Below are 27,775 nucleotides of genomic sequence, written 5' to 3'. Positions count from 1 at the left end.
CCCCCGGCGGGGGAGGGGTTCCGGTGGCGGTGCCGCGCTTGCCCGGGTCAGGGCCAGGCCCTCTGGAGCTGGCTGCCGGAGAAGTTACGGAGCTCAGGGTGCTCGGTGATTTACTCGGTGTGGGTACGCTCAGGTTTGGTACAGTTTTGTTTGGAGAAAGGTTAACGGCCCTCTAGATACCAGAATAATAATGCGAGGGTTAGCATTATGCCCGTCTCGGGATTTTTAATCATTTTTAACTACTAACGACTTCCATTACAGAGTTAGAAACATTAACTCTCCCTGTTTGGTTGGTTTTATTACATGGTTTACCACCTAGCCAAAATCTAGACTTTTTTGGAAGTGTAAAGATTTGCCATGATTTAGATGTTTTCTTTTGTTTCTACAGAAATGTGGTTTTTCAGAGCTGTATTCATGGCAAAGGCAAAGGAAAACAAAGCAGGAGTTTTGTCTGCACGATGGGCCGCCTTATGCCAACGGAGACCCTCACGTTGGCCATGCACTAAATAAAGTAAGTATTTATTTGTTCATGCTTTACTGTTTTGAAGTGGTATGCACTTCCTATAATGTTCTGCTTGTTTTCCATTCCCGCTTAAATCAGTAACGCTTCAAAGGATTCATTTGGCAGGTTAGGCTTTTAAAAAGCAAATTATCTGATTAGATAGATATAATACGATGCCACGGTGACACAGGTACCATACCATGACATAAATACTGTGTGCCACTATATGGTACCTACAGGCTGAGTGCTCATTTGTGAGGCTGTTTCCATAAAATCATATCCTTAAAGAAAGGCCCAACTGTAATTAATTCCTAAGCAATTTAAAATGCACTGCTGTGCATTGGATGGCTGAATGTATTCCAAATGACAGAATTACGTAGGCTACAAAGTGGGAGACTGAAATGTGACCCCCAACTTCTTGTGGTACTAGTGCCAAACCTTGGGTTTCTGGAGATGACAAGTTTTGGTCGGTGATCACTTCTGTCAAAACTCAGTAGTGTGCAGTAGGCCAGTGCTGTAGATCCAGCTCAGTGTTTTAAAACTGAGAGCAAGCAGGATTTGTTCAAGTCTTGCAAGTTTATAAACTGCATCTTTCGGTAATACTGGATGTGAATTCCTTTGGAAAGATCTGAGTTCCTCCAGGGTTCTGCCAAAATACCAAAAGATGGGCAAGAAAGATCCCAGATATACAGTCTTAAATGTAAATATATCACACTGCCTTTTATATCTGGGTTTTTAAGTAGGAGGATCTTTATTAATAATGTAGGTGTTCCACACGGTGGAGCTAGAGTGCTAACAGACCCTTGTGGCTTTACAGATTTTGAAAGACATCACTAATCGTTTCTATGTGATGCGAGGTTATAAAGTACACTATGTGCCAGGATGGGATTGCCACGGGTTGCCAATCGAGTTGAAGGCGTTGTCAGAAGTCAGAGGAGCTGAAAGTCTTTCCCCAATGGAAATTCGACAGAAAGGTAAACCGCTGTTTGCCATACCACTGTAGTAAAAGCGTTTGTACATCCTATTCGTCTTTTTGTCTTTTATGTGTAGTTTTTCTAGTTTATTGTGAGCTTTTCTACTAGCTGTTGGTGACATTTTCTGTGATCACTCTGTGTTTGCTGAGCAGGTTGGGTACAGTGTAATGTTACAAAATGGGATAATTGAACACAGGCTTAATTTGATGCTGTAATGAGTGTGCATAGCATTGAACATGGGTTTAAAAAAAACAAAAGAAGGTCAGAGGGTTTGGATTTCTGCTTTACTTAGCTGCGTAGTGGCATAAAACTGGTATTTATCAGATCAAGGTCCTTTTGAGTTTTGTAGACTGAATTTGATCAGGAGCTAAAAAGACAGAAAAATTAGGCTTCTTCTGCACAGATTGGCTCAATATCACATGTAGGTATGTGTTGGTTGTTTTTAACAACACTATGAAACTACAGGGGTGACCCTTTCAGAGAAAGTTATATCTACATTATCTGGAAACTGTTTTGAAGAAATAATTTCAAATACCATATGTAGTTAAAGACATCAGCATTGGGCAGCAAAGCTATTTGTAATGAGCTATTGAAATGGCTGTAGCTTGACATCACAGCAGTGAAAGGGGCCAACTTATTTTTAGATGCATGTTGCTTTGAAAAGTTAGGGTCGGCATCAACAGAGGTGGTTTTTCTTTTTCACTCTAATTTTATCTTACTTGAGAATGGATTTTGTGAAATTGTTCTTCGTAACTAAATATACTTCCCCCACCCCCTTCCTTAAAAAGCAAGTTTATGTTCTAGAGGCATTTGTGCTTTATGTCCCCATCTTAGTGAAAAGTGCTGCTCCTGGATCTTTTTACTCTTTGTAGTCATTTTATGTAACTACTTCTCTGCAATATATGGGGGTTTTAGCCACAATAATATTTTATACACATCAGCATTTTGTGCATAGTTTCTGCTCAGGCTTTAAAATATGCTATTTATGGGTTTTAGTAAATGGTATTATATTGATCTTAGTGGGTTAAACCATGTGTTTAATGGAGCTGTTCCCTTCAGCCAGAGAATTTGCAGAAAGGGCAATTGAGAAACAGAAATCCGCCTTCATTCGTTGGGGTGTAATGGCAGACTGGGAGAATTGCTACCGAACCTTTGATCCAAAGTATGAAGCAAATCAGCTGAAAGTCTTCTATAAAATGTATGATAAGGTATGTTGAACTTTTCTTGAAGTGTGTTCTGATTTGTGATGAGTTTTGATTCTTCTCATGTTCTTTTTTCCCCTTTCTTTCCTCTTTAGGGTTTCATTTATCAGGATTATAAACCTGTGTTTTGGTCCCCTTCAGCAAAGTAAGAATGAACTTAATGGTTTATCTTCAAAAACGTAGCAAGGCTATCAATATCTTTTCATGTTCAATTGTGGTAACTTATCTTTGATATCTACCCAGAACAGCCTTGGCTGAAGCTGAGCTTGAATACAACGAGCAGCATGTCAGTCGTTCTGTGTATGTGAAATTTCCCCTGTTAAAGACACCACCTAAGCTGACTTCTGCCATAGGTATGACTTCTGTATGGTTTTTGAGACTGATAGGTTTTCTTTTTGTTATAATTGTAAATAAAGTGCTTCTAATTTACATCTGTAGATGGATCATCCCCTGCTAGTGTGCTAGTCTGGACCACGCAACCTTGGACTGTGCCAGCCAATCAAGCAGTTTGTTACATGCCAGATGCAGCGTATGTGTCTCTAACTTGGTTCAGTGATCTGTGTCAGTCCTTAGCAATATTGATCAGCAAAGTTAAAATGTTCTGGACTACCATTATATTTTATTTAAAGCATCATTTTTGTGGTTTTATTTGGTGGGGTTTTTTTTTGTTAAGTAATGCGATTGTAAGCTTTGTCCTGTCTCTTAATATATTACATTCTGCTTTCATTTTTATTTTTTTAAAGTTATTTCTTCTTCCTGATGTTATGTTTTCATCATTCTTTTGAGCTTTAAGAATGAATTAGACATGCAGATCTTAAAACATACTTACATACTTTGCTGTCTTTTAGAGATGGAACATTTATACAATTTGTAGCTTTATGGTGTTTGTAATAATTTAATATTGCAGATATGTATTTGCATTGCAGGTATTCAGTTGTGAAATGTGCAACTACTGGTGAACACTTCATTCTAGCTGCAGATAGAGTTGAATCTACAGCTGCTGCTTTGGACACACAGTTTGAGGTTATGTCAACGTGTAAAGGTAAGTTTTAATGTTGTTAATCTTAATTTGCTTAGAAATCTTCTGTCTGAGAATTGCCTCAGTTTTGACACATTATTAAGTTTGTTCATATTTTGAGAACATGTTTCACTAAAAACTCACAAAGAGGAGGAGTCATCTGTCAGATTTAGTGTTAGGGTGTTGTGATTCACATTTTCGTCTGTAGATTTCAAAGTACTGTTTAAAATCTGGATTCACACTTGGAAAACTTAAACACAGAGTGGAAGACTGTTCAATACCAGAATCTTAATTACACTGACTGCAGTGTGTGTGTCTTTCTCATCCATTGCTGATGAGAACAAGGGGCTAATTAGAAGCACGCTTGCTAACTGCCTGATTGCTGAGTTCTCCAAAAGGGATTGGAATTCCCTAGCATAGCAGAACTGGTAGCACTGTCAGCTGTTGTTGTCATACTATGCTACTTTTCAAGTTTTTAATTGTTAAGAGCTGTCTTAAGCCTTCACCATAACCCATGAAGAATATTGAGGTATTGCAGGTGAGTGCTGTCTGGATGAGCAAACTAAAGCAGTTAAGTTTACATCCTAACAAACTGCATAGTGATATTTCTCAATAGACTGGCTTCTGATTCAGCGTCCTGAGTTGGGATTCCATGTGTCATTTGTTAACTTTGTTGATTTGCCTTTGTCAGTGATTCAGTGCTGGAAATACACATACCTAGAAGAGGTGAGAATGGTGGGTTTTGTGCCATTTTCTTTTCAGGCTGTTTTGGTGTCTTCCTGTGCCTTCTTTTTCAGAAGGGGGAAAAAAAAAAATACCTGTTTCTCTGCTTAATAACCTTGGTTTTACCTGATGCTAAAACTACCTGCAGGTGGTGTTCTCACAGGTTCCACCTTCTTGAGTAACATGATTTGCAGCTAGCATACAACAATAGAGTTGAACCTTCTTGAAAAGAAATTTAATATTAGACTATGTTCTTTTTGTTCAGCGAAGGCCGTTTTGTCTTATGAAGCATTGCTCAAAATCTGTGATTCTTGACTTCAGGCAAGGCTTTGCTACTAAGATTTCTTTAGTGTTTTTTTTAACCTTAAATTGTCACTAGCTTCATTTGTACTGTACTCTATTTGTATGTAGTTTAGAGAAGAAGAAACGAAAAAGCTTTTCTTCTACTTTAGACAATGGTATTCTGTTAGCAGGAACAATCCACCTACAGACACATTCCAATTCCTAGGTCCCCAAAACCAGCTTTTTCTTCAAAGGAAAAAAAAACCACTGTGTGCAAGATTAATAATACAAAGAATTTGAAAGCAATTGGACAGAGAGCCACAAGTGAGACAAAGTAGTAGTACCTCTGAATAGTATCCCATGCATACACTTCCTCATTAATTGTTCCATTTCTGCTTTCTGGTAAAAGAGGCTGGATGCATTAATTGCTTCTCTTATTTTCCCCTCTGTTTTTTTTTTTTTTTTTTTTTTTTCCTCACCCCCAGGTGTAGATTTGGCAGATGGTTCTTGTGCTCATCCCACAATTCCTGGCAGAGTCTCTCCTCTGTTACCTGCAAACCACGTGACAATGTCCAAAGGAACAGGATTGGTTCATACAGCCCCAGCTCATGGCATGGAGGACTATGGTGTAGCTTCCCACCATCAGCTACCCACGGTACTTAGTTTTTTCAGCTGTTGCTCTTGATTTCCTGCAACTCCTTGATCACATGCCACTAAAATGATTAATTTGTGCATAAAACTTGAAAATGTTTTGAACACGGTTGGGTTTTTTTGGGGGGAAGGGTTTTTCTTGGGAGTTCATTGGTTTGGTTTTGGTTTTGACTGTTAATTTGAAAAGTCATTGACAGCCTAACCAGTGACTTGATGTAGGGCTGTGGTATATCTGCAAATGTAGTAATGCTCATTTCTTTTCATACACTAAATCCACTTGCCTGGCAAACTACTGTGTTGCAGTTCACTAAATCTGAAGTGTACTTAAATATAATAGGCTTTGTTATTCATCAGAAAAGTAGTTATTCAGCAGAGTATTTAACTCACTTTTGAATGCCAAAAAGGTAATTAATTGCTATGTATTATTTTATTGGCATGGTTAACATGTTTATTTTAAGGACTGCCTTGTGGATGAAGGTGGATTTTTTACCGAAGCTGCAGGCCCTGAACTTCAAAACAAGAATGTCCTTGAGGAGGGGAATGAAGCTGGTGGGTATTCCATGTTTGGCCATTGGTTACTTTATCAGTTACGTTCCTGCAGGTGTATTTTGAGGGTTCATATAAACTGAACACATTTTGAATATGACTGAGGTGCAGGCAGTTCTTACTAGGTGTTCGTCATGGGTGGGAACGGACTGAGGTTATCAGTAGCAGTATGGTCAAACTGGATTTTAATCTTGTCTCATTTATTCTCTCAGTCATTGGGATGCTTCAAGCAGCTGGGAGTTTGTTAAAAGAGGAGAAATACGTGCACAGTTACCCGTATGACTGGAGGACTAAAAAGCCAATGATTATTCGTGCCAGCAAACAGTGGTTTGTAAACACAGCAAGTGTGAAGGCTGCAGCACAGGTATTTCATTTTGCTTTCTTATGGGACACTTTAAAGAGAGCTGATGCCATCTGGAACTAGCAAAACAGTCTTACTGTAGTTCACTTCAGAATATGTTCTTCTTTAGGGTTCACAAACAGTAGTTGAAAAGTGTTAATTATTAGTAGAAGCGATGAATGTTGTGGGTTTATTGACAATATTATATAAGCCAGGATAAATACATTGACTGACATGTTTGTTTTATTTACAGAAGATATGTAAGTAATATGTATTTAAGAAGATATATAATTTCTTAGAGCTACTGATTATTTTTTTTCCCAAAAAATATTTTTAAAAAGACAATGTTTCAAGGAATGAAATTGGAAGAGACAATTTTGTCACTACTAAAATTACCTTTGTTGTTACAGTAGTCTTGCATGGCCAGACATCTTTGTTTGCTCCCCTATTAATTTTGCCACAGTCTCACTTTAAATAACTTTCAAATGATGTACATCCACACAGAAAACCCAGACCAGCACCTTAAGATTGTCTTGGGTAACAGTGATTTCATTCTAATTAGACATGAGGTGTTTATTCCATATCCATTTTTATCTGGAATGAATGAAAACATGATGGTTATTAGGCAGGGGTGGGAGTGAGCGGTAGCCCACACTCCGTAACACAGAGTGTGTATCAAGGTGGGGTTTCAAAGTAGACAACAGCACAAGACTCAGTGAGTCATTAAACTTCATCTAGAGATACTGGTGTCTTTTCTAACCCACTTTAGGATGAATCTGCTAGAGAATCAGAGCTGACAAAAAAAGTGTTGGTTGCTCTGTAGGGAACTGTACAGTATATACAGCATTCAAAGTATGTTACTGAAGATCATAGAATTGTTAAGGTTGGAAAAGACCTTTAAGATCATCAGATCCAACCATCAACCCAACACTGCCATGACCACTAAACCATGTCCTGAAGTAGTGTAGACCTGTACCCCTGTTCCATTTTTTACTGCTAGCATTTTTCTGAATGCTGAAGCGTGTTCAACAATTCGCTCTCTACAGGAAGTGCTGAAAAAAGTGAAGATTATTCCTACATCTGCAGTGAACAGAATGCTTGAAATGCTGGACAGAAGGACATTTTGGTGTATATCACGGCAAAGATGTTGGGGTGTTCCAATTCCTGTTTTTTATCAGAAGAACACAGGACAATGCTTGATAAACAGGTATTTGTTTAGATTTATATACAGAAAAATGAAAGAACGAGCACTGTTGTGCTGCATTTATCCAATATTTTGAAACAGCTGTTTAAGTATGAGCACATGCTTTTACTTGTAATTGTTTATACACAGATCTAATTCAACTATAAATTAAAATAAGCAAAACCTTATTGCTGAAGCTGACTTGTATGTAATAGGAATCAATATACTTAGATACTTAAGTTACCTGAAAAGTCCGCTTGGTAGTAATTGCTGCTTTTATTCCTCATCTTCAAATGAGGTGGCAGTAATCACTGGCCTTCACATTTAAGTGAGGACTAAAATGCAAGTTATAGTTAAAATAGGCTGCAGCTGTAATTGTAGCACTGCAAATGGAAGAGTACAGGTATTTTGTCAGAATAGCTTTTTGCAGTTGGATAAATGACAATGAGATATCTGAGGTGGAATAATCAAACCGGCTGCAGAATAAATCACTGCACTTTGTTTCAAATTAGAGTGTTTTTTGAAGAGCCACCCTCAATAAGTACGTGACCTTTAGCTATATGATTTGATATGTCTGAAGCTACAGATGCTAGCCTGATTCTGCCACCTTTTGGTGAATAGTTTCCAGATATTGCAAACACTGCATTTCAGAAATTCCAGCCGACGCAACTGAGGATATCCAAGCTGTGTTTTAAAACAAGAAAGTTCAAATACAATCCTTTTTCTGTCCTTTAAGCTGTAATAGAGTTCTGCTTTTACCCCTCTAAGGAACAGAGGTCTTCCATTTGTGATCATCCTCTGAGAGTTGATTTCATAAAAACAGTATTGTGGAGATCCACATTCGTTATTAATTTCCATAATTGGTTTCTTTCTTGAGGTATGCCTGTGTAACTCCATTTGATATATCTTAACCTTGCAACCACTTGTGGAAATTCATTATATGTAGTAAGGTTGCATAGCTGGAGATGATCTTAAGTAGTGTTGCAGAACTGTGTTTTATCCTGATGTTGAAGAAATATATTGCAGAGAGTCCAGCATGTTTTCCAGAGGCTGGACGGAGCATGTAAGTGTAGAAGTAGGTGAGGCTTAGGGTGTGGAGAGCAGGGAATGGACTTTAAGCAGTTAGTCCTTAGCTTCACCTAATGTGACTGGGTGTGTGGGTGTACAGGTATGTACTTTGACTCTCTCATAGCAGGCAATGACTGTGAGAAAAGACCACAATAACCATAGTCGTTTATAGTGCCTAAATAATGCTGACGCACGTAGGGAAGTAAATGGATGGAGGATCTGTGGGGTGTGAAATTATTTTACCTGCAAAAATTGTTACTGGGTTAAAAATTAAATGTACGTTCACATTTTCTTATTGTAGTCTATCTGCAGAGTAGGCTTGAGTGTGTTGCTTGTACTTGCTTAAGATTGTTAAATACGTAGCTTAACCACAAAATAAGGCTGTAATGAAAAACAGTTTAGCAGTTGGCAGTCAAACACGAAGGGCACCATGAAACAATAGCTCCTTCAGAACTTAGAAGAATTGACCCAGATGGTACAGAAGGCAGTTGAAAGGAGTGATGCACAGGAATTCTTTTAGGTTGTCATAAAATGACCTTGAAAGCCAGTGACCCATATTAAAAACTGGCTTTTTGTAATTGCTTGAGGCAGGTGAGGTTATTGCTGGAGTTAAAGGATATGTGGTAATTGGGACATTTTGATGTGGTAGACTCTGAAGTAGCTTTAACAGTTTGACCTTTGTGTGTAGGTATTGCCCTGTCAGTTGTGCGTGTAGGTGGATGAGCAAGGGACAGTGTGGCATGTCTGGTTAGAACTGATCTGAGGGAAAAAAGAGAGACAGGGGAAAAAAAAAAGAGGTGTATCCGATATGCTTGAAAAGGAGATTTATTTCATTTCACTCACAGCTTCTGATGCTCATTTATAGTCAGTACCCTTTACTCCTAACATATTTTACAGTAAAGGTGAAGGTTTCTAAGAAAAGAGTGAACTAGTCATTCTCACTTAAATATTTAAAGTCAGCCATCACAGAATTATGTAAACAGAGTAGGAGAAGTGCACAGAATATTGGCCTATAGAAGTGACAGGCAAATTTGAAAGCAGTCTGTCAATTCATAGGTCATTTTCCTGGACACCAGTTCATATTGAAATAAACAACTAAGCCTGCATATTTTGTTGCATTTACATTATCATGGAAAAGATCTTATCACAATAAGTTGCCGACACATTTCTAAGACTTAAGAAGTCCCATATTCAGATTACAGGAATAATTAATATAATTAAACCAACAGTAAATAACATTTCAAAATAAAAGTTTTTTTCTTATCTTGGATGCTGGATAAATGTGCTTCCTGTGGCAGCTGCTCTGCAGTTTTTGAGTGGCTATCAAAAGTAACAGCATCTCCACTGGAAGTTAGTGTAGTCCACATGGAGTTGCTGTTACATATGAGAGCACCAGTGGTTGATCTTGAGTGATCCTGTTTTTATCACCTGTAAAAAGACTTTAAGAAAAAAAAGTCCCTAAAGTATAGTGCTGTGTTTCCCTCTGTGAGAGTTTCCACAGCATTTGTCATGTGAAAGGCTGCAGAAAGCTTCTCTTTCAAGATGCAACTGCCTGTCTCTAGCAGAATTAGTTTCCCACACCAATAATCCTGTCTGTCTGACTTGAGAGCCAAGAGGTAGGTTATAATCTTGTGTGCGGCCAGCTTGCTGCAAGTTCTCTGCGAGCCTTCCTGTTTGCTGCTCTGCTCCCTGCCCCATAGTCTTAAAAGACATTTGACTGTGTGGCACTAGTCTGTGGTTATAAAGGATCTAATCAGTAGCATATTGATTTTATGTAGAGCATACCACGTCATACTGTGATCAGGAATGAAAAAAAATATTGTAATAAAATCCTGTGTGAGAGAGAACAAGAAGAAGCAACGTTTTTTCATTATTACCATTTTCAGTAAGAATATGAAGGTAAGCTTCTGGGTAACTTTTTTTTTTTTTTTTCCTGCCTAAGTGGAGATAAAAGGCTTTAAATAGAACACACGCAGCAATCAATGCTTATACTGTTTTTCAACTTTCAAAATTTAATATATTTTGAGAAAGGACTCTAATTCTAGGAAATTATGTGGTTTGTGGAAGAGGAGAGAGAGAGCTCCAAAAATAAAACGAGATTTGTATTTCCCGTAGTAGCTCAGACCAGGTAATAAATGTGAGATAAGTATTCAGTCTGACCTCATGCAATAATTTCTTTATAAATTTACTGTTAAAATACTTTTAATAATAAACTGCAAAGATTATTCTAATGCCGGAGAACTTGCATCCTCTTCTCTGACTTTGATTGACAAGTAACTTAAATTTCTGACAAAAAAAACCCACAAGCTGTTTTTGAAGCAGACCTTCCCCAAGTTCTAATTTGTCTTTCAAAATATTAAGACATGTAAATAACTTGTAAGTAACAGCAACTTACCCCACCACAAATACTTACTGCTGCCATATCGCCGTTCCCATAAAAAAAGCAGATAACTTGCCCTCTTTACTGTTGTTTGAAAAGAAGTCGAGAGTACATCAGGCACTGTATTCTTCTCCTCCTGACTATATCTTAACGCTGCCTAATTTCTGTTAACACATTAAGTAAGTGTTCAGCATAATCAATATCAGCCTTCAGGGTGATTGGCTGGTGTCATGGTAGCGTGAGCTGCCGTAGGGGTTTCAGCGTTAGAACGCAGCGAGTGACACGTAATGCAGGTTCCCCGAGATAGGCTGTGAATACAGGGCAAAGTTTTACAATGGTGTTTATTGCTAACTTGGGGAATTATCATGCTCACGTTGAAGCCCGAAGATTATAAAGTGATGAGTAGTTATTTGAGAAAGGTGGTTTTCACTTGCACCTTATATGAAAAGTACTGTGCGAAAGTCTTACTCCTTATGTTACAAATACCTAAATATAGTCATTTTTCTCTCTTGTGGTGATCGTTAATCACAAGGATGCTGGGAAAAGACTAGAGAATCAGGGGTTACTTGTTTGTCTTGGGTTTCTCAAACTGTAGGAGGAAAAAGTATTTGTTTAAATGATGTCCTGGAAATCTTTGGTCTTAACTGTCTCCTCTTCTAAAATACTTGCCCGTTAATGTTCACTTATATTCTGTTGGGAAAATAAACATGATGAAGAACCTTGCACTGCCAAAATGTATTTTTTTTTACTTGAATTGAATCTATGATAGAATTTTGAGAATATTGGATCCAACCCCTAACATTCTGTGATTCTGTGAACAAGAGGACTTCACAGTCGTTGACTCCTTATTTCTTACGATTGGTAACACAGATCTGACCTTCTTTAGTTGTCGGAAAAGTTTTATCTGTAGCATAATTGTATGTTAGTTGACATCACAAAAATATCTTTAAAGTAATTCTCCCCTTCATAAATTAACCATATAAGCCTTTGTGTTAGGATAACAATGTATTTGGTAACAGGTTAGTCCATAGCATGTTTTGTAGTAATGGTGCATCTGCAGTGGTAGAAAACTGTTGTGTGGCATTGGCAATACTTACTGTAAATTAAGTCAGTCGTTTTATGAGGGTTTCCCAAGGGAGAGTGATAGCAAGGCTTTATTTCCCTCTTGTCCTTCCTGCCCCCAGTCGAAAGGAGAACAGTTCATCCTCACTCCAGGTAATACAGTTTGCACTAACAAAGTGTTTCAGGTCTCCTCCAGCTCCCCAGACTTGTTAATTTCTCCAGATGTTTGTGTGATAGGCCTGACCTTAATCCTTATCTCTTCCATTGAGGAGAGATGTTGTAATTAACAGCTGCAGTGTTGGGGAACTGGTGGCACTTCAGATTGTATCTCCTGTACTTAAAGCTTAGAACATCTGACAAACAGATATTTCTGCTGTGATCAAACAGATTCTGGAAAATGGCTCAAAACCATTGTTTGTTTAGAGTATATTCCCACGTTGTCCAAGGTAGCTAGATTTATCGGCTTTTAAAAATCCCTACACACATTGATATCATCAAATACCTATTGGATGCCTTAAAAATGTATAAGTTAAAAAAGAATTCATCACTGAAACATATTTACAATATAGAAGAGTTATGTAAAGGACAAGGTTAGTTCCGTTTAATTTTCTACTCGTGTTATAGGGCATGGGCATGACTCTTGATTAGAAAGTCTCTGGCTCTAATTTGATGCCAGGGCCATTAGCTGAGCTCTGAATTACTTCATTCTTGAATCACTCAACATGCACTGAGATTTTATGAAGCACGTTTTAGGGTCCGTCATCCTCTTTTTAATATAGCTACTTAATTTACTTTTCTGCTGGTGACTTCCATGGGTTAGTCCTGGCCAGTAACAGGAAGGCATTGGTCCTGTAGAGAGAGCACTTGAAATACTGACTTAAAGACAATTACTTATCCTTTATTATCTTCAAAAATGTTCTGATAGTGTATTTGAGAAGAATACAAGATGGAGCCTTCTGTTGGCAAGGAGTGAAAAATAATGTAGGGCATTGCTTTTTCTAAAATGTTCCCAGGTGCTGTGGTCTGTGGTGTCATTGAAGGTCTGGGTGTTAAGCCAGCCTCTGCAGTGGAAGGCGCTGACCCTGCAAGAGAGAGACCAGTTCAGTGGAATAGTTTAGTCTGGGCTAAGACAAATTAACTTTTCCTTGGCTTGTTTGTTTGTTTTGTTGTTTATTTGTGTTTTTTTTTTCTTGAGAGCTTTCTGAATTTGAAGGTGTAAAACTGTATTTTCTTCTTACTGTTGTGCCTCATGTAGTGTAATTAAGTAATAATTTGTTCTACAGCTTCTTGGGCAACTGGGTTTTCATGTTTAAACTCTGTGTCTATGAGTCCACTAAATGTTGTTGTGATGTAGCTCAACTTACTAGCAGTGCAGAAAAAATATTGTACTGGAGTCCAAATACAAAATTGAATGACACTAAAGACATTAGGTCATCTGCCTTTTCTCTTTTGAAGGTAATTACGCCAGATCATTATTTTACTTTTTCCCTCTTTCACAATACTGTGTCAAGAAGTTAATTAACTGACTAAATCTTCATTTCTTGACCTAAAAAACAAATCTCTGGTAGCTTGGGTAGCCCAGCAGTTTGAGTTAGAAGTGGGCAGGTCATGATGATCTGCTATACTCCTTAAATACAGCAGCTGTCTTAAAAGACTCCTCTTTAGTAAGTGCTCTGTGAGTCAGGAAGACAATATGTGGGGGCTTTGTTTTGTTTCTGAAGCTATCTTAATATATGTCTAGACTTGGCATTAAACGATATTAAAAATCAGTTCCCCATAGCCTTACCTACTGGGGAGAACAAGTGAATGTGTTATAAACAGTGCACAGCACTGCACAGCTTCTGGTTCCGTTATCTCTTCACATCAGAAGAAATGCTTAGTTAATTTTTTTCATTTTTATTATTTCTGTAGTATCTATTTATTTCAGGACCTTTGTCCTGACTGGTGATATATACACCATATGAACTCATATATTGCCTTCAGAGTGGATATTAAATACTTGTTTACATCACTTGGTTTCAGTTTCCCACAATATGGGAATGAATATATTTATATATCTTTCTTACAATTTAAAAAATATGGTGCTAAAAAGGAGAAACCAGCCTAATGCTGCAACTACAATTTTAACATATATGTACTTCATGTGAAATGCTGCCATTTTCTAACTCACCCTTTCCAGGTCATGGTCAAGAAAATAGCAAGTGAAATTAATTTTAGATGTTTTCAAGCTGCTGGCATCTTTTCTGAGTGCCCAGTTATGGCATGTTTGCAGAAAAGCCATTTGGAATACATGCAGGTTTCTGTATGTTTGGATTCTACACAACCCTACCCATTGTGGAAGACAAAAGTAGGAAGCCCTTTTAATACAGGCGGAAAGCTATGTGGAGTCTTGTCTGGATTAGAAGCTAGAAAATCACAAGTTTAAATAATTTGCTCTCTTTATTAGTGTATCTCAACACTTTGGATCTAGGATATTTGTAGAAAGGGACAATTACTGCCTCAATTCATAAACCACATTTTTCCTTTCTAACCCAGTGAAAGTATCACAAGTGTCATCAAAATAGTGGAGCAGCAAGGAACAGATGCATGGTGGACCCTTCCTATTGAACAGTTACTGTCAAAAGAGGCTGTGGCAAAGGTAATTTTTTTTTTTTTTATTTTTACCTCAAATACAGAAGGTGCTGGAGGACACTGGAAATAATATAGAACCTTCATATATTCCTGTGATCCTTTTCAATCTTGTACCTTCGTGAGAAGGCATCCTGTCCAAGGAATATCCAGAAAGTGGTATCTGAGTATGGTAAAATACACAAGTCAGATTTGTGCTGTTAATTCCGGGCAGAGATCTCCATCCTCCTTATTTTAGTTCAGGAGGAGGGTGGCATTCTGATTGACCGAATGATGAGCCCAAACTTGTCTTTTATATTAAAGGAGATTAGAATTTTTGTTTAACTCTTTGTTTAACAACTTTTTGTTGTTCCTTAAACAATTGTTAAGCTTGCACGCAAACTGCAGTGTAACTCTGCCATCTCAGCTTTTTGGTAATTTTTCCTTGTTCTGTTTTTTGATTTCTTAAGTATTTATCTCAAAATTATTGTGAAAAATTATCTTAATTATTTTGCGTTCACTTATGAAGTTGTAGTGAGCCTGTACAAAACTGGTCCAGAAAACAAATCTACTTTATTTCTAGCTTTGAAAGGCATTGATGATAGGGAGTATTCTGTCTGCATTATTTAATTATTATTATTTTTCCCAATAGGCTGGTGGTCATGACGTTTTGGATTATGTCAAGGGACAGGATGTGCTAGACATCTGGTTTGACAGCGGAACTTCCTGGGCTCATGTTTTAGAAGGTACAGAATTAAGACTATGATCTTTCTCTTAAAATACTGGGAGAACAAAATACAGCTGTTTTGCATGAAGGTGTGGGTATATAGCAAACCTGACTTGGATGATGCCAGCAGCAAACTGGTTGTGGCGTCTTGTAAAGCTGCATTTGCTTTTAAAACAAACGGGCTTTTTTGAGTTTAATGTTGGCAAACTCATTTTTCAGCATAGTTCAAGCTGAGATTTTTCTGACAGTCTCTTGGGCATGATTCTGTCACGTGACACACCATGTATCTTCTATTCTCAGCCTGCTTGTTTTGAGAACAGAAGTTTCATGACACAAATGGCCAAGCCATTCACTGCTAGTTGGTGACTCTTAAATTATTTTCAATGAACAAGTTTCAGTTTATACTTGTGCATGCTATTGAAGCAAAACAAAATTCAGGTAACCTGCTGAATCTAAGCAAGTTGTATAATTTTAACAGTGTCAATGTACTTTGATTCACTTCTGATTACTTTCAGAAACTAAAGCAGTATAATGTGGCTTAAAATATTTATACGTGCTGTATGCTATTTCTAGCTCCTACTGCCAGTAGTTGCTACTCAGCAGGTAGCAGATATATATTTGTATAAAAGTATATTAAATATACACTGTCTGAAAGATAGTCAAGTCAAGAGTCCTTTCTAAAGGAGGAGTCTGGTCCCATACATCAAGTCTGTTGGACTTTAAACCCTCAGTACACAATCGTGTGATAACAATCTTGTTGAATTATAAAACACGTTAGTACCAGAGGTTTTATTTCTTAGCAACGTGGTCAGGCAATAGTACCATCAGCAAACATTCATTTTCTAGAAGACCTTTACATATATTAAAGTTCATCCTCTTTATTGTTTCTAGTTTGGTTTTGAAAGGTGTAACAAAGTAGTGGTATTTTGTGCACAGTTGCACACTTGCATTCTTCAAGAGCTTAACACCTCATTATGCAAAAAATGCCTTTAATCCTGTGTAGAGGAAAGACTTGGTGTTTAATAAGGAATAAGCAAAATCAAGAGTCTTGATTCACTGTTAATTTGTGTAAGGCTCCCACATGGATTCTGTCACATCTAATAAACGTTGGGTCTTCCACAGTGTAGCTGCCTTCTTTCATGGAACCATTAAAAGTTCCTTTTCTTTACCTAGTCATCTATTTTCGTGAAACTTGGTGTGTGTAAGGTGTCTGACTTAACTGCCCCTCTGGTTCAAAAGCTGGGAGGAAGACTGAAAAGCAGTATCATCTTGTAAGCCTCTTTCTCTTCAGAAATGACCCAAAAGTTGCATTACCTTTTTTTTCTTTTTCCCCCTATGTAATAGAGGTTCCCAGCCACTGCCAGAACTGGAAGTACAGTCTCAGTATTCATAGGAAATTCATATGAAATTACTATTTAAATTCATACTTCACGAAAAATGCAAGAGAAGGTGTTGAGTGAATAGGTTTTTTATTTCCCAATACGCTCTGGCTTTTAAAACTTTGTAGAACTTCTTCCTGTGTCAATAAAAATAATTGGCAAGGTTTGCAAACAGGCTAACTGGTAGGATTCTTTACCAAAGTACTGTTGGGGAAAAATGGTTGAAAGCCACGGAGAAATTGAAAATTGCTTAGAGAAGGTCATAAGAGGGAGAAGAACTTCCTGTGGCTTAAAGTTGTGAAAGGACAGAGGCGTATGGAAGCTGGCGTGCTACCTGTAAAGTGCTGCCAGTAAATTCTATAGGAGGAGATCAGTGATGATAGCAGTGACTCTTTGCCTTCTGATGACAGTGTCATGCATGGCAGTGGTTCTTCCGCAGCACAGAAGTTAATATCAGGCCAGCTGGAGGATATAATAGATGGCTACAACTGTGAGACCGATGTTTATAATGGTTTCGCTGTCCCATGAACTTAATGATCTGTCTGTTAGTAACCAGCAGGAATAAAAGGTGTTACAGATTTTCTTGCCAGTTCCAGTCTCACAAAAATAAGTCGTTCTCTCCGATGTCTCTGCATCTTGGGGAACTTAGGCCTGAGTTTTCACTGGACTTCAACTAGCCATGTCCAAACTTATTAAATGAGGAGCTGCAGTTATAAAATTCATCCTTTTAGCTGCTGGCCTCACAAGTTGCTTTAAAAGATACAGCAGGAGAAAGAGGAGAGAGAGATCCTGTAACATGAGGGTTTTGAACAGTTAAAGGAATTGCTCAGTGCCCTAGATCGTGGGTTGCATGGATATACAGATGTATTTCTAATGCTTGCCTGGCTGTCTTCTACCAGAAACTGTGCACAGTTCTGAAAGAAATGACTTAAAAGTTGCTCACTTCTTCATTAAATTATGGTTGGCTTCCTTTCTCCAGCCAAGATGTGTCAAAGGTACCACTTCTTGCTCAGTGACAAATTAACCGCACCATTCTACATCAGAAGCATGGTTGGTAAGAAGGTGCAACTTGAACACTAAGATCAAAGATTTAGCTACCATAGTCACAAAACCAAAAATGTACAGTTAGAACTATATTGTGTGTAAAATAAATACTACTTTGCACCATTGAGAACAAATCAACAAGTGCAACATGTTCTGAAAATCCCACTGCTACTGAAGTTTTCTGGGGATACTGTTTGCCTCGTTAGTGCTCTGTTTGCCTAACACTGTTTTCGCTCTGCTGTCTAGTTGTTTTGTTCTTGCTACACATGCCTCAAATATTTTTTGAAAGAACTGTTTCCATATTCGTTTATGCAATGTTAAAATTTAAGTCTGAATGCTTCCTTTGTGAATAAATTCATTTCCCCAGTGAGGCAGAAGAGTGTTAATACACTGCCTCCAGAGAGAAGGTGTGGTAAAAACAAATTCTGGTTCAGAAGTGGTTGCTGCTTTTGAATACTCGGTGCTGTGGTGCTTAGGACTTTCTTTTTTTCTTACTTTGTCACTTTAAAGTTCAGTTTACATTCAGCCTTTTGAGAGCATTATTTCAGTAACTGTCTTTTGGAGCATCCATTTTAGAGAATTCTGGCTTAAAATTCTCTGACAGGTCTTGACATTTTCCTCATAGGCAGAGAACTGTCTGCCCTACAACCTTGAGACTGTTATTTTTCAAAATATTTTGTATAAAAATGCACACTGGACTCTATTGTGATGTGATACGTCACTGGTAAAAGTCACACAGCTTTTTACCCCATGGTTTTGTATCTCAATGGTGGCAGCTTTCAACATTGTAACTTTTTTTCCCTATCTTATTGGCTAATATTTAACTGAATGAATGTAATTATTTTACAACTTGACTATCTAAGTGTTTAAACTTTTGTGCTGACTGAGAGACTTGAATTTATCTTAGCTGATTCATTCTTGGCATTAAAATACAATACGTTTAATCTAAAAGTCAAGGTCTGCAAGATCAAAGATATGGAATCTTGAAATCCAAGCCAGAAGGATCATAAATTGTAATTCTCTTTAATGACCTATGTACTATACCTCAGTGTAAAATAAACACCTGAAAAGTCTCTTCTGTATGTTGGACATACTCTTCCACTTACAGAAATGTGCACACTATTCTAATTCATTGATATATAACCATCACAACTTTAATGAAGCTCTGAGGTAGGGGAGCTACCCATGCACTTACAGGGCAAGCTTTGTACAGGCAAAACCCCTGCTTGGATTTGACAGAGTTAAAATGTTGAGGTCTCCTGAACTTTGCAAGCTACATTGGCCAGCCTGCCAGCTGTACCAGTTCCTATCAGAAAAGACCAGTACCGTTTGCTGTTTGTAATCAGTCGTTTGTTCAAATTCTTCTCACCTCGAAGTTGTAACTATTGGCATGTCCATGAAAAGTTCATTTCTCTAAAACCACTGACTAGTAAACTAGTTGTAAGTAACAAATGTGATTTTGCAGATTTTGCACTGTTATTTTCTTCCTAACCGCAATTTTTTTTTAATCTTGTCCTCACAAATATTTTTGCAGTCCATTAATGCAAAGGCTGATCCCTATTTATTTTACTTAGAAAGCCCAAACTCTTCATAGGTTTTCTTGAAGGAATAAACAAAATCTGTTAAACATAACATCCACCCACGCATTTTTCCTCTGCTAGATGGAACTGTGAGGCCTTGACCTTTGTAATGTTGAACTTCCTTTTATTGCAGGATGGATCTAAATATCGAAACTTCCATTAAGTTAAACAAACAAATCAAGTGTGTCAGCAGCAGAAAGAAGCATTGTCTCAGGGGTCCTAGGAAGAGGATAAAAGGCATTAGGAGATTAAAAACTTTTGTCTGAATATATGGAAAATTATACCACTGACTTCCTACCAAATATGTGTATAATTTTGCAAGCCTGTAGGCTTTGACTTGTGTGCTCTGCTGTGCTCCACCGTATTCTGTTTTCACTCTGATGGTGACCTATCTGGGATTGTTTAGGACAAGTAGGGACCTCCTGAGTCAACAAGTTTGTAGCTTTTTGTACAGTGACTGAATTCCATTAGTAAAGCCATTAGAATTTTGCTGCTCTCTTTCAAAGCTGGGTTTGCTCGTCTGCTTTTAGTGTGCAGTCTGCAAGCACCCAGTCTGTGTGCCTTGCAGCCCGTGTTTTCCTCTGATGTCAACAGTACTCATTAGCTCCAGTTGTTCTCCTCTGGCATTCCTCTTCTTTTGTGTCTCTGTAGAGCATAATGTTTCCACTCAGCCTTCACCTGGATAAGCTAAACAAGCTGGGCTCCTCCAGACCCCTCTCTTCCACAACAGGCTTTCCGTTTCCTATGTTGCCCTAACCCTTTCCTGAAAGTTTTAATCTTTTGGGAATACCAGTGGCCAGAAATGTAAATTCTGTCACAGGTGAGCTGTGGTCACTGCCAGAGCTTCCTGGTCTCCTCTGAAAGCACCTGATGCCTCACACAGCCTAGTCACTCACGTTGCATCTGTGACTTGTATCCTGAGCAGTTCCCAACTGGTAAAGTTTGAAGTTGTAGCATAGATTTTTATTAACTCCAAAGTATGTGATTTTTTTTTTTTTCCTGTGTCCTTCAGTTTGTTTAGGAGTACTTTGAAGTATTTTGAGAACTTCTTATGAGGTACTCTGAGTGTGATGGCTTCTGTTTTCATAATTTATTATTTTGTCTGAGGGAAAGCAAGCTTATTTGTTAAATTTTGGAGTGAGTCTTGGATTTAAAATAGATACTAATGAATTGCTCGTGCCATGTTCAAGTAACTGTACACCATTTATAAAATAACCTATCTACTGGGTTTAAAGAGCAGGATAAGTTTTACTAATCACTTTCAGAGATTTTCTGTTAAGTTTATTAATTGTTTGGAGATACAGGCCGATACATTACACAAAATCTTCTGTTTTTAAAGGTGCAGAGCAAAGAGCAGATACATACCTTGAGGGAAAAGACCAGCTGGGAGGTTGGTTTCAATCCTCTCTATTAACTAGTGTGGCAGCAAGGAAAAAAGCACCATATAAGTAAGTGTGTAGATTGCAAGCACATTATTAAATATCAGGCATTTGATAGTGTGGACAGCAGTGTATAAACCAGAGAAATCAAGCCATTACTAAGTATCTGATTCATGTTCTTACACTTTCAGTGTAAAGTTTTTCTCAGATTAGATTGTAATATGTTTATTGTTTAAATTTTTTCGATCGTGATTTTAATAGATGTTTTCTTTCTCAGTCAGTGATATCCTAGATAACTGTAAAAAATTCAGAATCACTGTGTGCATGTCTTATACAGGAGCTATGGCATACTGTTATCCCCTGGGAGGTGAAAAACATAGGGAAGGGTGGTGTTGGGTCACTTGCAAGGAGGCTGTGCCATTTTGGAAAACATGTTGGCTTAAAGAATAAATAATACTGTAGTCTTTAATTCATCTGCAGTACATCTGCCCTGGATATCTGCAAACAATCTGTTGCTTGTGTGGCAAAATTAAATGAGAAAACTGAAGTTGTGTGCAATACTGGGATGGTATGTACAGCGTATTCATGGTTGGTTGAATTTGACAGATGAAACCTCAGGCTTACCAAAATAGAAGATTCCTGTATGTTTTTACTTAAGAATATCCTCGTTAGAAATCTGTTCTTAACATACATTTTTCACTGGGGTTTTGTTTTCATTAAAATGTTTTGTCCAGGACTCTGGTAGTTCATGGATTTACTCTTGGTGAGAAAGGGGAGAAGATGTCCAAATCTATCGGCAACGTGGTTGACCCCGATGTTGTTATCAATGGAGGTGAAGTAAGTCAAACTCAGGAGTTTCTTAGAATCACTAGGTAGCTTTTCACTACCAAGATTCTGCCACTGTCCTGTGGCACATTTCTCTCTGTAAACAGCTGCCTTGTAGCAGAACTCTGTAAGACTCTCCTAAAGCCTTAGGCTACACTGGAGTGAAAACTCCATTTGGCTGGAGTAAAAACCTGGAGTTCTTTGGCTCCAGCTGCAGTGCCAGATCCCTGCACATACCTTTGTCCTGTGCCAAGAGAAAAGCTAATGCATTATATATACAGTGTAGAGTGGTTCCTTTGTACTCAGAACACTGTTGATGAAGTGGTTAGGGCAGGATTAAAAAAAATTAAGATAAATAACCTTTTCTTGCAAACTGACTGAAACCTACAAGCTGGGCCTAGCAGTAGAGCAGTCACAGTAGCAGCTGCACCCCAGTGATCTGTCTGCTCTCAGCTGAGGGTGTTTACTGACTCTGGTCAGGGAGTTTGCACTGCAGGTGATGTTCTGAATTTTTTTGCCCTCCCCAGTCCTGTCCTTGCTCTTTCTGAGGCTGCTAAGCTGATTTTGCAGCTCTCTAGACAAAAGAATCAATCCTTACAAAGACTCACTTGTCTGATTCAGTAAAACACACAGTAGTTTCTCTCCATTTCAAACAGAGAGAAGCCATTGTCAGAGTTGAAAACGGGGTAGAAATCAGTCTGAAGGGGGGGGGAAAAAATTCACTTTAGATATTGACATTTTAATGTTAAGTGCTGAAAGGATTCAAGGCTGCAAGATGAGTTTATCTATCTCAACTTACCTGAGTTCTAGCATTGCCTGTACACATCCTGCCGCGAGATTGTCTTGTAGCCCTGGCTTAGTGGTAAATCTTGGTAAGAGAGGGTGGAGGCCACCAAGCGCAGAGGGCTCCTGGGCACGCTGACAGGTCTGCTGACAGCACGGCCACGGTGGAGCCGGGCTGCTGGCCATGCTGCAGGACCCTGTGCAGGGTTACTCCAGTGCCTGTCTGTCTCTGCTTAGGACCACACCAGAGACCCGCCGTACGGTGCCGACGTTCTCCGCTGGTGGGTGGCAGAGTCAAATGTTTTCACTGAGGTGCTGATTGGGCCTGTTGTGCTTAATGCTGCAAGAGATGATATCAACAAGGTAGGAGCCAAATACTGCTAACGCTTTCCATTCTAGTGACAGGTCTTCCTTGTATCTGGGGTTATGTTGGCTGAGCAGAATTCATTGCAAAGCTTTTCAGTCTTTAGACTAAAGAAAGCTTTTCCAAACTCACTTAGATAGGTACTGCTTCTTTTCACATCTGTGGATCAAATGGCAAAGTGTACTAAGGATGAGTTTTTGTAGCGTGCTTCAGTCACAGCTAGTCTTTACTTTTCTGTAGGTCCTTTTGGCATATGTTCTTCGTGATGCTTTTGTGACTGTTCAAAAATAATTTTGAAAAACAGACACCTTTAGTTAATTACAACTTTAGTTAATTCAGTGCAGAATATTATAATTTTGTGTTTCATCTAAAGCACAGACCATTAATGTTTAATTTTTCTGGTTTGTTCCTAGCTTCGGAATACACTGCGCTTCATGCTGGGAAACATGGCTGGATTCAATCCAGACACTGACTCCATCCCTGCTTCAGAGATGTACATAGTAGATCAATACATGCTGCACTTACTGCAAGATTACGCCAGCAAGGTAGGGGTCAATTGTATTTAGGTGAATACACATGTAACGTTTTTCATCAGTTATATCCTCTAGGGAAAATTCTTTAAATGTATGAATGAAGAGTATGTGTCAAGTAGGCAAATCATGACCACAAAGGTTTCTTTGATGCAGTGTGTGCTCCCTTAAGCCCAATTCAGCTTCTGAGTGGAAGGCTTTATTTTTAGCGTTCCTAACTTGGTTTAGACATTGACCAGTTTTTCCCACTTCCCCTATTCTTCAGAATTGTTTAGAAATAGTTAGAACAGGATATTAAACAAAAACAAACAGTTTCTAGAGCTTTGGAAATCTGCTGTAGTCAAAATTTAGTAATTTTTGTCACTCAGAACTGTATGGGCATAATTTCAGGGGTTCCCCCTGTCCTCTCCCCTCAAATTGGAATTGAAATTACTTTTGTCATAATTGTTAATTAACTCCCCCAGCCCCCAACAATCTTTTAAAGAATATTCTCCCTGACTTCATGTCACTCATTACTGTTTCTGCAATGTAATGAAAATTGATACTTGCTTCTTACCTCTCTCTCTGCTCTCTCTCCCAGGTGACAGAAGCATACAAAGAATATGATTATAGCAAAGTTGTTCGGTTATTACAAGCATTCTGTTCCAGAAACTTGTCTAACTTCTATTTCACCCTAATCAAAGACAGGTAAGTACATTGCTGCTGCCTTTAAAAGGGAAAAAACAAGTTAATTGGATTGAGGTGGAGGTAATAACATTCCAGGCAAGTGTTGAGTGGATGCAGGTATCTCGGAGAACATCTCACTGATGTTGTCGGCTTTTTGTCATCGGTGTGCTTCTGTGTTCTGCCCACTAGGGGTACTGAGTCATTTGGAAAGGTAATCAAGCGTACACACTTAAAATCAATGAAAGTTTTAAAGATAGATTCTTGTTTCTGTATTTCTACCTAGAATTGAATTGTGTGCCTCTGAATTTGGGAAGGTAGGGGAAAGGGGTTTGTGCACTTATCTGGGCATCCTAATGTATTTTACTGATGTAAAGAATGTGTAAAGAATCCTAAGGATGTGACTGATGCCTCCATAAATGTTGAAAGGGCTGTTTTGTGGGCGAGGAAGGTAGGGAGTTCTGCTCATCGAGGGTTCTGCTGATCTTCAGTTTACAGAATGCAAGTAGACATTGCGGGGAAACCCTAATGCTACACTTTATAGATCAACCAGAGCCACAGGCTCAACTCCCTCAGGAAAGATTCTCTTCTGTACAAATGAAGTGAATTAACACACCATGTACAAAATCTACTTTCACAGAACGGTAGGAGGTGGAAGGGACCTCTGGAGATCATCTAGTCCAACCCCCCTGCCAAAGCAGGCTCACCTAGGGCAGGTTGCACAGGAATGTGTCCAGGCATGTTTTGAATCTCTCCAGAGAAGACACCACAGTCTCTCTGGGCAGCCTGTTCCAGGGCTCTGACACCCTCACAGCAAAGAAGTTTTTCTTTATGTTGAGGTGGACCTTCCTGTGTTCCAGTTTGTGCCTGTTGCCCCTTATCCTCTCACCAGGCGCAACTGAAAAGAGCCTGGCCCCATCCTCAGATATTGATAAGATGTTCAGGCTAAACAGGCCCAGGTCTTTCAGCCTTTCCTCATATGAAAGATGCTCCAGTTCTCTCATCATGTTCATAGCTTCCAGGTGTGGCCTCGCCAGGGCAGAATTGTGCCTGTGGCACAATGTGGCTGCATAAGCAGATGGTGCTGTACCTGTACCCCTGCGCTTGCCTCGGAAGGACAATTAAGCAAAGCTTTCCTTGGGCAGCTGAGGAGCTCAGGTCAGGCATCTGCACTTTGAGTGGCAGGCCCGAAACAACCGCAACGTGCACGTACAAACACTTTTCACCTTTTTTCACGTCCCCCCTCTGCCTGGCAGGCTGTACTGCGAAGCAGCGCGGGATGCCAAGCGGCGCTCCTGCCAGACGGTGCTGGCGGCGGCGCTGGACGCCGTGGTGCGCTCCTTCGCCCCCATCCTCCCTCACCTGGCAGAGGAGGTTTTCCAGCACCTCCCTCACGGGAAAGGTAAAGCACCTGTCATTGCATTTCTAAGGAATTCTTTTAGTGCACTGTTCAAACGTGCAGTTAAAGGGAATGCAAATACAGAGCTGTGCCATTCCTCTTTTTTGGTCATTTATGAAGGACTTGACTAGAAAGACAGCAAATTACAAATCCCTTTGTTTGCCTTGCTTTCAAGACTCGGAGGGTGTGTTTCGTACGGGCTGGATTAACACGAGCTCGGCCTGGAAGAAGCCTGGCATTGAGGAGGCCATAGAAGGTGCATGTGCAATGAGAGACTCTTTCCTTGGGGCCATCTCTGGCAAGAATTCTTTGGAGTACGAAGTTATCATTGTCATTGAGCCTGGATTGCTCTTTGAATTAATGGAGGTAAAAGATACAACTAAGAACAGTGTTGTCTGTGCAAGAAATACTAATTTCTGTGATTTCTCCTGCTTTGTGCTTGCTGGAAAATCACAGGATAGGTGAGGGTGGATGGGACTGCTGGAGATTGTATAGCCCAAGCCCCTTGCTCAGGCAGGGTCAGCTAACGCAGGTTGCCCAGGACTGAGTCCAATTGGGTTTTGAATATTTCTGAGGATGGAGACTCTACAACCTCTCTGTTACCTGTGCCAGTGTTTTACCACCCTCACAGTAAAAAAGGGGTTTTGTGCTTTCTTGGAATTTGCTCCTTCAATTTCTGTCTGTTGTCTCATGTCCTGTCACTTGGCATAGCTGAAAGTGCCTGGTTCCATCTTCTTTACACCCTCTGGTCAGGTATTTCTATACTTTACTGAGATCCCCATGAGCCTTCTCTTCTCTGGGCTGAGCAATCCCAGCTGTCAGCATCTCTTCAGACTGGAGATGCTCCAGTCCATCATCTTCATGGCTCTTTGCTGGACTTGCACTGTAAGTTCACGTGCAGGTGAAAGTAACTTGAAAGCTCCTGCAGTGGGAACCTTGGAGTTAAAGACTGTACTCTTGCTCTGGCAGAAGTCAGTAAGTTGGACTCTTGGTTCAAAACTAGGTTGCAAGTCTGAAAGTGAGCTCTCTTTCCTAGGCACTGCAGGCTGAAGAAACTTCCAGTGTCTCACAGCTGAATGAACTAATGATGGCTTCCCAGACAACCCTGCTGAGTGAGCTACCTAAAGAAACACCTGCAGATGCAAATGTCATCAAAGGGACCTTTCTTATTAACTTGGAAGGTAAGAAAACTTTTCCAGACAGGCTACAGCAGCTGGTTCTTCTCTGTGCTACACAGTAAGTCCCTGTTCATTTCAGCTGCAGAGCTGAGTGTGCTTCACCACGCCTGCAGGACCCCAGTAATAATGCTGTCTTTGATAGGTGGTGACATCCGTGAAGAATCTTCTTATAAAGTTGTAGCCCTACCCATTGCCAAAGCAAAATGCCCTCGCTGTAGGAGATACACTTCCGACTCCTCAAGCACTCCCTGCCCACGGTGCCTCAAAGTCCTGGCTGGAAAAGGCAGCACGTGAAGGTGCAGTGCCTGGGGAAAAGCTGCTCCAGTCACCAGCATGGGAGTACACGGAAGCGGTGGCTGAGCACAAGTTGGTGCACTGAGGCCTGTGGAACCAGATGCTTAAGCCTGAGCAGAATTCTCATGCATTTTCAGGGGGGAGCCTTATGTGTATATACCTACTTGTGTATATTACTTTTCAGCTTAATAAAAAGGGTGGTTCAAAATAACTGACTGGTTGAGTTGGTTTTAGCAAGCTGTGATCCTTTGAAGTTCGCTTCTCTTTAAGCAAAACTGCAGTAAAACAGCTACTGTTTAATTTTTATACTGTCAGCAGGTACTTCTGCAGAACCCAAGAGAACCAGTCCACTCTACAGTGGAGTGTCTACTCCTCTTGTAAAACAGTACAGAAGAAAAAGGTGGTGACCACCATTCCCTCAAAGGAAGGAAAAGACACAAGGAAACCTCAAATTTTATTTAATCAATTTACACAAATCCACAGCAAATTAGACACAAAATAGCACTATGTACAGAGTATTACTTACAATACATTACAGATTTGATTGGTGTAGCGTCAGCTCTGACATGATACTCAAGTTACAGTAAAATCCCTTACACAGCTGGACCATGATACAGGAACATAATGCAACTAAGAAACGTTTTGGTTTTCCTCAGGTTCCACGCTGACCCCATCTCTAGCACGCTCATTTCTACAGAAGTTTGAAGTGCTGTCAGGCAAAGGTGGCAAAGTTGCCTGTAGAATGCTGCCACCCTCCCCTTCTCCCCTATTTTTACCTTTAACTATGGAAGGCAGTTATAGAAGTACTTAAAACAAAGCAGGGTTGGCCACTTCTTAGAATTCTTCTTATTCTTTATTCTGATCTCATATCACTGTAGGAAGTCAAACATTTAGTATCAAAACTTTTCAAGAAGGCTTCATCAGCTAGATTAGGAACTGGGGTTGCTTAAACAGGGAAGGAGGCTGCAGAGAACAAGCCACCTATATAACCTTTTTTTCCTTAGGGGGAGTCTAACCCTTAGGGGACAGCAGCACATACTTCAGGAAGGCAAGACCAGCTTCTGTCTCCAGCAAGACAGAACAGTTAATGTT

General features: G+C 39.4%; 1 protein-coding gene across 1 annotated transcript; it reads left to right on the top strand.

Moving 5' to 3' along the window:
• Window positions 1-388: 388 nt before the first annotated feature.
• Window positions 389-26,683, top strand: IARS2 (isoleucyl-tRNA synthetase 2, mitochondrial; the record flags this gene model as incomplete). Its single annotated transcript, XM_008936093.1, has 22 exons — window positions 389-511; window positions 1,320-1,476; window positions 2,536-2,684; window positions 2,774-2,823; window positions 2,922-3,031; window positions 3,117-3,207; window positions 3,605-3,720; window positions 5,187-5,356; window positions 5,811-5,901; window positions 6,111-6,262; window positions 7,285-7,445; window positions 14,467-14,569; window positions 15,191-15,284; window positions 20,608-20,716; window positions 21,382-21,484; window positions 22,493-22,618; window positions 23,033-23,164; window positions 23,730-23,836; window positions 25,069-25,214; window positions 25,387-25,577; window positions 26,248-26,392; window positions 26,532-26,683. Coding segments are annotated over 22 exons (2,778 nt in total), but the record flags the coding sequence as incomplete, so codon positions are not given.
• Between the last annotated feature and the right edge of the window lie 1,092 nt (window positions 26,684-27,775).

Source organism: Merops nubicus, unplaced genomic scaffold (genome assembly GCF_000691845.1).
Source record: "Merops nubicus isolate BGI_N331 unplaced genomic scaffold, ASM69184v1 scaffold9602, whole genome shotgun sequence".
Lineage (NCBI taxonomy): Eukaryota > Metazoa > Chordata > Aves > Coraciiformes > Meropidae > Merops > Merops nubicus.
This window is presented reverse-complemented; position numbering and strand designations above follow the sequence as displayed.